Here is a 12,506-nt window from a genome sequence, read left to right as displayed (position 1 = left end):
TGCATTGTAAGATCTTTGAGGTCAAAGAGACATGCACTTACTCATGTCTACGTCTGGGGGGTGGCCTTTCTTTGAGACCCTGGAACTAAAAAGAGCCAGGCAGGTACTGTGCTTCTCCTAAGATGCAATAACAACATTTCAACACGAAAATGCTGGCTGGGAGACAAGCTCTTCTCTTAGGGTGCTTCTTACTATGTAAGGTACACACATGAAAGGTGCTGCCTAAATATTTGTAGAAAAATACAGATTTGAAATATTTGTAAAATAGACCACATATTTTATAAAAATATGTTACATAATGATAAATTTATATTTATATATATATATATTTGGGTCAAGTAGGTCTTTGGGTTAATTGATCTACCCAAGCAACCCATATTTATTCAGATTATCATTGCAGATATGTAGAGGAGTAATTAAAAAAATAAGACTATTCTTTTACTTATATTGTAGGAAAGAGATAAAAGCTTGCTTGTAAAATTTTGTTTGCCTTGTGAAAAACTTAAATTTAAGACTGTTTTGTCCAACATAAAAAGGTCTTCAAATAAGGCAAAGATATAACTTATATGCCTACACATATACAGCTTCCTACATTTATACAGCATTTTATATATTTATTTCATATTTATGTGTATGTGTTTATGCTTGTATATGTGTATATATGTATGTATATGGAGGGAGAAAGAAAGAACATCTTATTATTATAGTATGTTCTCAAATCTTACATTGTACCTGGTATCAAAAATTCACCTAAAGTTAAGCTTATAAAGATAGAACGCAAATCATTCTAAGATAACTTCTAGATGTTGCAATAGATATCCTATCCCATGTACGATACTGGCTTAAATCACTATGAGAATAATATAGAGTCAGTTTTATACTGGTGTTATATTAATGCACTGATCAAACATATATATATATGTATGCTTTTTTCTCTCCTGTAGTTTGCCATGGAACCTAATTATCTGCACATTTGGCCTAGAAATACCTTTATGATGATTGCACTTCCTAACATGGTAATATAGAATTTCTTACTAACTTAAAATTTGCATCTATGATTAATATTTTTCATTACTTTTGTACTTTGTATATGTGTGCCTAATTGATGTCTTCATTGTTAGATCTATTTAATGATTGTCCTCTAAAGCTTTGGGTTACTGTAGAAAGACCTGGGGAGAAACTCCAAATATTTTTCAGAAAGACTTAACTTGAATGAATAACAGGAGTTTATGCATGGGGGTCCCCGTCATCTCCATCAAAGACAGTCTGAGAGGAAATAGCGCCCCAACAAAGTCAGAGATTTAGGTTACGCATTAGGAAGTATCTCCAGCATTTAAGGGCTGTAGGACAATGAGATATATGTTCCGTAAAAAGAGCGTGCCTTTTCTTTCATTCGCCCCTGGGGGCTTTTCTCCTATATAGATCTGTCATCTTTTCTCTGGTTGGTCTTTTCCTTCCAGTTGCTATCTGCCCTGGAGCCCAGCGTCTATTGGTACTCTTACAAGGAAGAAAAAGAAAAATATCAAAGCCACCAACCTATTAGTAGTTTAAGGAGTGCAGTGTTTGCTTGGTGAAAACGGAAAGCTTAGTGTAGAAATTCTCCTAATGACCAACGGTGCCAGTGAGCACCCCCTGAAACTTGGCAGAGCTTTTCTTTAGGGGTGACAAGACAAAGCAATGGTACCTTTCGGTCTCCTTGGACAATCAATCACTCTGGTCCTAGCCAGAAGCTCTGTGATTTAGGGATCCACCACTAGGGGGCATTGTCCAGACCCTGTTCTCTCTCACATTGTTCTTTTCACAGGACAAATCCTTCACGTGCACTTTGTTCATGCCCTTCGAAGAATTTGAAAAACTTCTTACCAGCAATGATGTGCTGGATTTCTTCCAGAAGTACTTTCCAGATTTTATCCCTCTCATTGGAAAGTAAGTTTTCCGCTTTTTGCTTCGTTGGTTTGAGTTATTCCAAATTATGCAACTTATTTCAGCTTTTAGTAGACTTGATTGATAGTGCAGTGACCTGGAGAGAAATCCACTTTAGAGCAAAAGTCTCAGTGGATGTCCTGCTGTGAGTAGGGATTCTGAGAAAACTCAGGAAGAGATGGACCGCTTCTCCTGGAAAGATGAGCCCCCAGTGTCCCAGGCTTATACAGCTTGAGTAGGCTCCTCAGGCGTCTTGGGCTTCACATGACATAGAGCCTGCCGGTGTCTCCTTACACTGAGTGACACACAAAGCTTTGGCACAACAGGTATATCTAGCAGCCTCAAGCCTCGGATCCACCACTTGTGAGCCCCATCAGCTTCCCTATGCCGGAACCCTCGTGATAAAATGCTAACAAGTAATAGTACTCACCCCATGGGATCATGCCTCTAAAATCATCGAGCACAGGATCACATAGAGTCCCACACAAGGGTCAGCTCATGCATTAGCTATGTGGCCCATGATTTGTTGCTCCTCTGGCGCATGTCAGTAGCGTGTTTGTGTGGACTTTGTCGTGGGGACACATTCGCAGCCTCTGCTCTCACTGACCGTCCCTCCTAGAATCTACCTTCTACTCCAGTGGTACACAAGAGTATGTCTCAGACTATTCAGGCTACTATAGCCAAAATACCCTAGACTGGGTCCTTGTAATGGAAAGAACCCTATTTTTCACGATTTCTCACAGCTCATAGAAGCAGCTTCTCCCTGTGAACTCACACGGTGAAGAAGACTGTTAAAGAAGACTGTTAAAGACTGTTAATCCCGCTCCGTGAGGGCTTTGCTCCCATGACCTAATCACCTCTCAGAGGCCCACCTCCAAATACTATCACATTGAGGACTAGGATTCCAAAACATTCAGCTGTAGCAGAGCAGGGGTTTCTTTGTTTTTTTCCCGGTACCAGAAATCGAACTCACGACCTCGTGCTTGCCAGACAGGCACTGTGCCGCTGAGCTAAAACCCCAGCCCCTCAGAGGAGGATTTTAATACTACTTCTGCCTCCTACTTCCTGGAGTCTCACCTGTATCAGAATACCTACATTTCAGAGTAGTTACGAACTTTTAATGAGGTAATTATGCCCACTGCTGGCCGATAGATGACTTTTAAAACTTGCTAGTTTGCATCCTTTCCTGTAGGCTAATTCAGTCCGTATTGATCTCTCCTCCAACTATAGAGAAAACTCTCTGTCTGCACACCAAATTTAGCCCTTATGTCCTTTTAAATTTGTTCCATGGCTATTTCTTGCTTCTTCAGCCAAATTCAAAAGCCTTAAGGGTATGTACCGTTTCTCTATTTATAAATTCCACAAAGTGCCATAAATGCATTACAAACAAGTAGGGTTTTGTTTTTTTTTTTAGGGGGAAGCGTTTGTTCTTTATCATAGCCAGCATGTTGTACAATAGAGCTTTTAGCCTTATTTTTCTGTCTCAATGAAATTATGTAGCCTTTAACCAACATATTACAATTCCTCTAAATACCAATTTAGTCACCCTTGTTCATTTCGAAATCCATAAGGATTCATATTAATTTTATTTTTGGTTTATTGTGATCTAATCCAATGTACAATGTCCTTTGTTCAGGTTTCCATAGAAGCTTAAATACACCAATATATTGGAAAATTTCATGACCTCATGATATTTCCTGACATGACATATGACAAAGATATTTTAAGTTCTTCAGATGCTGCCCAACTTGTTCCTTTGGGGTGTGATTAAAACTGTTGCAAATGAAGAAGATGAGAACAATGGAACTTTAGGACTGGAAGAAACTAGTTTTCCCTTTCTTATTTTCTTCCCAGCATTTTCTGTCCTGTACTGGGGATCTAGGGATTGAATCCAGGGCCTCACACATGCTAGGCAAGTGCTCAGTGCTGAGCTACACCTGTAGTAGTTTTCCTTTTTTTTTTTTTTTTTTAAATTTTGAGACAGGGTCTCACTTAACTTTCCAGGCTGGGCCCAAACTTGCAATCGTCTTCCCTTAGTCTCCCAAAGACTGAAGTACAGCCATTACAGGCCTACGCTTCCTGGCATTCTTATATACTTCTTAATAAAATTCTGTGCCAGTGATGGCAAAGCTTTTAGAGCTTTCAATGATACACTGCAGGGTGCCATAGGTTCGCCACCACTGCTCTGTGGTAATGAAGCCAATAAATCTGAGAGAATTGAGCAGAGTTTCATACCCAGCTTGACACCTTTACATTTTGCGTATTTCCTCTGAAGGCAAACCCTGGTGCGAGACTTCTTTCTGTTGCCGCCCCAGACAATGATATCTGTCAAGTGTTCTGCTTTTCACTTTAAGTCACACTGTGTGTTGATGGGAGATGCAGCTCATGCCATTGTCCCATTTTTTGGCCAAGGAATGAATGCGGTGAGTTGTTTTAACCTAGGTAAGTTCCTGAAGTATTTCCAGGTCAGTCTCATCAAGTCCTAAATAAAATATACTGTTAAAACTATCCCCATCTAAAGAGTAAGACAATGATTATATCTGTAGCTTCACTAGATTGATCACCAACTCAAGTTAGGATTTGGATTATTTGATCTAGTAACATTCAGTGCTCAAAAAAAAAAAAAAGATTACAACACAGTAGTATTCTGTACCACTGGAAAATATAACAATAGTATAAATTTGGAAAAATGAGGTGATTCAAGCCTTCTTTTTTAAAATTGAATTTCTGAAGCAATTATGTACAAATACATAATGTTAGCTTAAAAGAAAAAGATTTCCAAGCTATCTTTTCATAGCATTTTTCCCCTAAGGGAATGAGAAACACATTTGACAGGATTAAATAAAACTATGAAATGGATTGGATGTTGGATACTGCCTTTATGCCACGTTCACTTAACTGCTCTATCCGTGCACAGCTTATGCAATATACTCACCAATGAAAGTTCTGTTAAAAATTGGTAAGGTTTTATTATTTCAGGTTAATTTTTCTCATTTTTTCCCCCCTCGCATCAGGGCTTTGAAGACTGCTTGGTGTTTGATGAGTTAATGGATAAATTCAATAACAATCTCAGTAAGTAAAATTTCTCAGTCAGACATGGACTGGACATGCTAATGAATTGGGGAAGCTATTTCTGATCTCAGTAGTCACAAAACCTAGCATATATTTTCTTTTCAGGGTTATAAAATTTTCTATTAGGAGCTAGTGCCACCATTGTTGACCACATCACACAATCTGTACTCAGAAAGGAAACATAGTTTCTCTTAAGATTTGTTCATGGAGATCTGCGTTAGCTTTTCTTTACTATAAGAAATACCTGAGATAATCAACTTATAAAAAGAAAAATGTTGGCTTCATTTCACAATTTTCAAGGCTTAAGTCCATGATCACATGGCCCCATTTGGGTACATCATGGCAGGATGTGCATGGCACAGCAAAGGCTGCTTCCTTCGTGGCCAGGTCCCACAGTCCTCTTCAAAAGCATACCCCCGAGCACCAGAGACCTTCCACTGTACCCCATCTCTTAAAAATTCTACAACTTTCCCATAGCATCTTCCTGGGGAAGGAGCAAGATTTTAACACATGAGCCTTTGAAGGACACTTACTATACAGACTATAGCAAGAGCCACGCAGCGGTGCACGCAAAGAGGAAAGTTTGGATAACCAAAGTTTGATGAAGATGTTCTGTTTTCTCTCCCCTTTGAACCTAAGTAACAACCCCTGTTTGTGTTCCCTACTTCACCCCAGAAACACTCTTAGAGGCTCCAGTGCTTTCTTGTTTTTTGTCCTGTTACTTTCATTTGCCTTTTAGTTAAAATTGATTCAGGCAGTGTATTAATTTTATAAATATTGAGGTTTTAAATTTTTACAAGTAATTACGTAAATGTATGTGTACATATTTACATGTATTTAATATAAATTTACACGTGTATGAATAGTAGCGTAAGCACTGGACTGCCCACCTCTTCCAACTCCTCATGTGTTCTAAACGGCTACCTTGCAAAGGCAAGAGGTAACCCAGAGAACTGGGCTTGGAACATTCACACACACTCAAAGTATTGACTTGCCAATTTTGCATGTGACCTTGAGCAAGTCATTTGGTCTGTCTAAAGCTGCCATTCTTTTTCATCTATAAAGCAGGGATAATAAGTTAACTTCAGTTATGACAATCATGAAGATTAAAGAAAATTATGTATATAAAGCTTTAAAAGCAAAAAAGAAAGCCTGGCATAAAGTGAGCTCATAGCAAATGTTTGTTATGGTGTTATAGGAAATCATCAGATGCTGGTGTATAGGTCTGAAAAAATTATAGGGCTCCAGGGAATAACAATTACTCTCTCCCACCCCAACCTCCTTCTTCTTCATCTTTCTTTCCCAGTCATCTCAGATGGTCAGGATCTAGAGGGATTTAATTTTCTCCTTTCTTAGCCCTGGTGTGATAGGTTTGCATGAAATGATGAAGATGGATAGAGTTCATGTATCAGAACATACTTGTAACACCAGTTTTGGATACTAGAGAACAAAGACAAAATGATAATCACTGTGAATAATAATTATAATTGCCATCACTGAGCATTTACTATGTTTTCAGCACTTTGGTATCTTAAAAATGCATTCTTTCTTTTGGTCCTTACAAAAAACATAGGACACTGATACTGGTCTTGTCCTCATTTCATAACTGAGGAATTAAATTTAGAAATAGTTAAACAACTTGCCAAAAATCATGTAGCTAGGAAACAATGAAAGTGGGACACTTAGGCCAGGTTTTCTGACTTTAGACATCGCATCTCATCAGGAATGGTGCCATACACCTAGAATCCCAGCACTAGGGAGGGAGAGGTAGGAGGATCAGCATGAGTTTGAAGCCAGCCTGGGCTACATAGTGAGTTCAAGGCCAGCCCGAACTACACAGTAGGACTCTATCTCAAAAAAGAAAAAAAAAAATAGATATGACATCTCAACATCTTTTTTATTTTTCTTTTTTTGGTACTGGAAATTGAACCCACGGCTTTTGCTCTGAGCTGCACTGCATCCCTAGGCCTTTTTCCTTTTTTATTTTTAGATAGGTCTCATGTGTCTCCAAGTTGCCTAGGCTAGGCTCGAACTTATGATCTGCCTACCTCAGGTCATCTCTAACAGATAGAGTTGTTTGGCTGTGTGAAAATAATATGTTAGTGATTCATTTGTCAAGTATGTATTTAATATTTCCTGTATGACATGTTAAGAGTTTAAATATGAACAAAACCTGGAGCCTGATTTCCAGGAGCTCACAGAATAAAGGAAGGACTGATATTCAAGCCAGTGAGGTGTCTTTAGTGCAGTGGAATAAGTGTGGCTGAGCTCAAAGGAGCACAAATAGAAAGTAGCAAGTTGTATGCAGAGTGAGGGTCATTTATATGTACTTTCCACTTGTGAAATAAGGGAACATAATCATTTTAACAGTTAAGCATAATACGTATTAACTTTATCGTAAGTTTTATTTCATCACAGCAGGAAATACAGTGTGGGCACTGCTCAATAATCATAGATTGCTGGTGACACAGAATGGTTATTCATAGTTTTAAAAGATTAGTATGAATGTTCATCTTGAGACTATTATTTAATTTGACCTAGATAGAGTCCAGCACATTTTTCTAGGCTGCTTTGAAAATAGGTATTATTTAACTTGGTTTCTAGGTATGTGTCTTCCTGAATTCTCAAGAGTTAGAATTCCAGATGCCCATGCCATTTCAGATCTGTCTATTTACAATTACATGGAGGTGAGTAAGATTTGATTTCATCCCACAAGATGGTTTTACTGACACACCAGCAATTGTCTCCTTTTTTCTCTGCTCCAGCCCCATCTGATGCATGCTGCATAAGAATAGATAGAAACAAGAATGAACACACATACACACACACACAAACACACACACGCTCATATACAAACCATTCTTCAGACATGGTGGATTGTGACTATATATCAGTAACAATGATACACACACATTATTTCCTCTTGTACTTGAGGGACATTTAGAAGTAACAGAGATGACAACATTTCTAATGACTCACAGGCTCAAATCTTAGATAGCAGAGTTATTTATATTCTATTTTAATAAAAATACAATTCTGAGGTATGTTAACATATTACATTTCCACCATTAACATCACAGCCTACATATTTAGAGTAGCACTGAATATCCTCTTGAGCCTTATGCACTAATGTCTAGTACCAAAGAAATTCCTTGTCAGAAAAATAAATACTTCAAAGAAACACGCATTAATTTCATTTGAAGCCAACCACATGACAGGTGATTGCAATTATAGTTTTAAAATAATGAAATGAAAAAATTTATAAAATAAGAAGGATTTAAAGATTTTAAATTTTTAAAAAATGACTATTTCCCATCTCTCCTAAAGACAGAAAGAGAGAGAGGGAGAAAGAAAGAAAGAAAGAAACAAAGAAAGAAAAAGGAAGGAAGGAAGGAAGAACTCTCCAACTTGAGTAGAATTGTATCATATGTGGTTAAGGACATTCTAAAATGTATAGAAAGACTATCAATTTATCTTACTTGAGTCTTTAAAACCAAGACAGCTACAATGCAACATTTGTCCTGTGTAAAGAATAGTAGTAGATCAAGATAGACATGGCCTTCCATAATTGCTGGCTATCATAAACCATACTATAGGAAGCAACAGAAATTGGTCAAATCTTTGAGCTCACAGATACTCACAGATGTGCTTGGAAGGCAGTTATGCTCACCACTACACCACCAACACTCACAGATGTGCTTGAACAAACTCCTTGCCAAAATAGACCTCTCATACTGACCTCTGAACAAAACAGACTTCCCTGGTAGCCTTTTGTTATTGTACATTTTCAAGATAATGTTCTATGGTATTGAAATTTCTTAAAAGAGATGGGGAATGACTATTTATGGAAATGGAAATTTATTTGACTACTTGTACCTAGCGTTGTGATGAATGGGAGTGAAAAGTAATAAAGAAGTTGTAGTAAGAAAACAGACAGTACTTTGTTGAAGATATTTTTAAAAACTCTCCATTGCAGATGCGAGCACACGTCAACTTCAGGTGGTTCATTATTCAAAAGAACATAGAGAGATTTCTTCATGCTATTATGCCCTCTACGTTTATTCCTCTCTACACCATGGTAAGGTCTGGATTTAAGATGCTTGTTCATTTTAAAGTTCTGCTTAGCCATTAAAGAATACATAAGAATCCTTTTTACATTTCCCTGTAGGTCACCTTTTCCAGAGTAAGATACCACGAGGCAGTGCTGCACTGGCATTGGCAAAAAAAGGTTGGAACAAATTACGCTCTAAAAAAATCTAGTATGCTGTAGTGTGATACCGTTATGGTTATGTTTATTTCAGAAGAATACAGAAATGATAGGGCAGACATCAAATGTTCACCTTCCAAATAAAAACTGTCCTGAGCATGCAGAATAGAGCACCTACCAAACAACATATGAAAAATCAGTAGAGGGAGATCTTTTGAAGGGAAAAGTTTGCAAAAGAAATAAGGATAATATTACTCAGCCTTCTACTTCATTTTGGCAGTGTGGTCCACTCTTCATACAATATTGTGTCGTACAATATTCTTACTAATTTGTAAACTTGGGCAGACTGAAACTCTTGTAAGCGCTGCCAGTTTCCAATGCAATGTTATGATGTATTCATGTTGAGTTGCTGACCTAGATTCACCACTCAGGCACCATCATATTCCTGCTCAACTGCCTGGAAAATTTATTCATTCATTCACTGAAGAAATAGCTTTATTTAATGCATAAACCCTGAGCTGAGCATGGTGGTGAACGATACGCAATCTCTACTCTTCACCTAGTTCAGAGGTTGGGTCAGGGTCAGTGCACAGCGGCTGTGAGAGGGATACACTGGCCCTGGAGAGGACAGGAGTGGGCCAGACAGGTGAAAGTTGAAGAAACATGAGCAACATGTCAGGGCTGGAATCTGTGAACCTGGAAGGCTGCACACAGGTGTGAGAGTGGTCCGAGGGAAGCTGGAGAGCTCAGCAGGACCTTAAGCCTTTTGAATACTAGTTTAAGAGAAGCAGAGCAACTAAAGAAGGCTCACAGGCTGAGGTTGCATTTTAGAAAAATTACTTCAGAGTGGAGAATGGATTGGAAGGAATCAGGAGATATTTACCTATCGGAGGAGGAGTAGAACAGCGTTTCTGATCTCAAAGACATAAGAGAATAAAAGGAGAAAAGAGACGGCCACAGTTAGAATGCAGAACAATAAGTGCAGCGATAGCAATCAGAGGTTATGCAACTACTTCAGGTTAAAGAACTAAGAGGGGGCCGGGATACAGCTCCGGGGCACAGCACCTGCCTGGAAAGCGCAAGGTCCAGAGGTTGATTCCTGGTACCAAAAAAAAAAGAAGGGAAAATTGTGTGCTCCTTTGGGGTTATGAATGAAGTCTATGTCAAGATTTTAATCTCTGGACAAATGAGAGTTATTTCTGTCCTCACAGGTAATAAAAAGAGGACTCTTTGTCTTTGGATCTCTGACAGCCATTGGTACTACCTACCTGCTTGTGCACTACGTGTCGCCAGGACCCCTGGACTACTTGAGAAGACCATGGAACTGGGGCCCGTTACTTCCAGGGTATGGGGCACATTTCTCTGCAAACTCCATGGAGTCACTAGAGCAAACATCCTATTTCTTTAGCCAGTGATATAATGTCCTAAAGTAGCAAATTTTGATTTCCCTGTGACCAAAAGGAAGGACCAAACAAGTGTTTCCATTGCCAGATTTAATTCTCTCTTGGAAGATAGTTGGCAGCATGTAAATAAATTGAATGCAAAGTTTCTCTGCGTGCCCGCTGCACTTATTGGGAGCTGGGGGAAATCTCAACACTTGGTTTTTTTTTAAGTTTCAACACATAGCTTCCCCATCCCATTTTGCAACCTCAGGTTGGATCATTCTAAATTTTAAAAAGGAATGACTAAGATTTCTTTCACTTCTCAAAAACTAAGGCCCTAGAGGCCTCCTACAAGACACTACTCACACTTTTTCCTTAAAAGAAATAAAAAGACCTACAATGGGATTAATAGTATTTGGGGCTAAAAATCACAGCTTGCCTAACTACATTAACTATATTGTTCATCTCACGGATGGACCTTGTCTTACCATAGAGCTCAGAGTCACTGGATAAAACCAGAAGTGTATATGAGGTGTCGGGAATTCCAAAGAGCTACACAATGAATCTATTCTGTCTCCCACCCCTCAAATGCAAGTATGACTTTCTTCTTTGTTTTTTCCCAGTATGACTTTCTGAAGGTGTGAAAAAGTCCTTGATGCCAAACCAGGCTCAGGCTCAGAAAGGGTTTTATTCATAAATTAAGTATCTACATGCACAAGAGAGTGGAAAGGAAACAAGAGGAGATAGTTTTATAGAAATATGAAACCATATTTTGTTCCATTTCAGACCCTCAGAAGCAATTTACTAACTTACTCTTGAATTACACACTAGGACACAACCAGGAGTGACCTTGATTTTAAAAGTGTATTGAGTATATTTTCTTTGGTTTTTCCTGCTTCAGTAGGTCAACTGAGTCACTTGTAGAAGTCCCTCAAACATGAGTAATTATACAGTAACACTAAAAGGACATTTATCTAGGAAATTAAAAATTAGTCAATGAAATAAAATGACTCAGTGTTTCCAGTCAATGTTGCCAAGGATAACTTTGAATCCTAATGTTTGGTGTGTAAAGGAAGAAAAATAACATTTCCTTCCACCAATCCTTAGGTTCATTGACTGGGGCCCTTATAACAAAAGACAGAGACTAACAAGAGAAAAACAAACACAAATAGAAGTTTATTACATGTATATTTCACATGGAAGATACCCACAGACTGAGGGCAGCAGCGTGTAGGAAGGTACATAAATGGGAGTTTGCTATGCAGATTCCTCCCGTGCTGTCTCCAGACTGACGAGTGTCTGACATTATCTCTGAGAATTAACCTTGTTTTTTCTGGCAGAGAGAAGAAGGGAACACAACTGTAAATTTGGGACCTGTTTTTAGGGAAATAAGAGGAGGCAGACAGCTTTCCTTATATCACTTCTTCTCAACTGCTTTCAGCTCAAAATAAACATTATGGAAAATGGAGCATGTTTCGGGGTAGCATATTCTGGTTTCTTACAAGTTCAAGCAGTAAAAAAATGGCCTCTTCATCAACACTGGCTGATGGACTGACTGATAAACAATTAAGACAAATACACTTCATGGATACACTCAAATTCTCATTTCTATACCGCTTCAAAGTGAGCATGCTTACTTGGAACCCCCCTGAATCCAGAACTCCTGGCAAAATTGTGGGAAATTATTACAAGGGAAGGATAATGCTGCCATGCTCATGTTCAAAAGGACATAGATGGTGATAGTTGTCTGCCATCAACATCGTCTTTGTCATGCACGTTCTCATACTGCTGCATAATGAACCATATGCCATGGCTACCCTGACGTCATCGTATACTTTCTCTTTGCTGTGCTGTTCTTAGTGGTATATTCTGGAACTTGTTCAGCAGCTTATTAGTCTGAAGCTCTTCTTCATTTTATATAT

The 12,506-nt window shown here is 38.5% G+C and overlaps 1 protein-coding gene across 1 annotated transcript in view; it reads left to right on the top strand.

Moving 5' to 3' along the window:
* The window catches only part of Kmo (kynurenine 3-monooxygenase (kynurenine 3-hydroxylase)), a 31,080-nt gene extending 20,330 nt beyond the window's left edge, over nucleotides 1–10,750 (top strand). Inside the window, 9 exon segments of the mRNA XM_005374821.2 lie at nucleotides 945–1,016; nucleotides 1,805–1,926; nucleotides 4,199–4,346; nucleotides 4,938–4,995; nucleotides 7,600–7,682; nucleotides 8,972–9,073; nucleotides 9,164–9,223; nucleotides 10,414–10,524; nucleotides 10,526–10,750. Of these exon segments, the coding sequence (XP_005374878.2) occupies nucleotides 945–1,016; nucleotides 1,805–1,926; nucleotides 4,199–4,346; nucleotides 4,938–4,995; nucleotides 7,600–7,682; nucleotides 8,972–9,073; nucleotides 9,164–9,223; nucleotides 10,414–10,524; nucleotides 10,526–10,588 (819 nt within the window). The 3' untranslated portion in view covers nucleotides 10,589–10,750.
* The last annotated feature ends 1,756 nt before the right edge of the window (nucleotides 10,751–12,506 follow it).

Source organism: Chinchilla lanigera, unplaced genomic scaffold (genome assembly GCF_000276665.1).
Source record: "Chinchilla lanigera isolate Chin_1 unplaced genomic scaffold, ChiLan1.0 scaffold00005, whole genome shotgun sequence".
NCBI lineage: Eukaryota > Metazoa > Chordata > Mammalia > Rodentia > Chinchillidae > Chinchilla > Chinchilla lanigera.
Note: the sequence above shows the minus strand (reverse complement) of the source record. Positions and strands in the feature narration are given on the sequence as shown.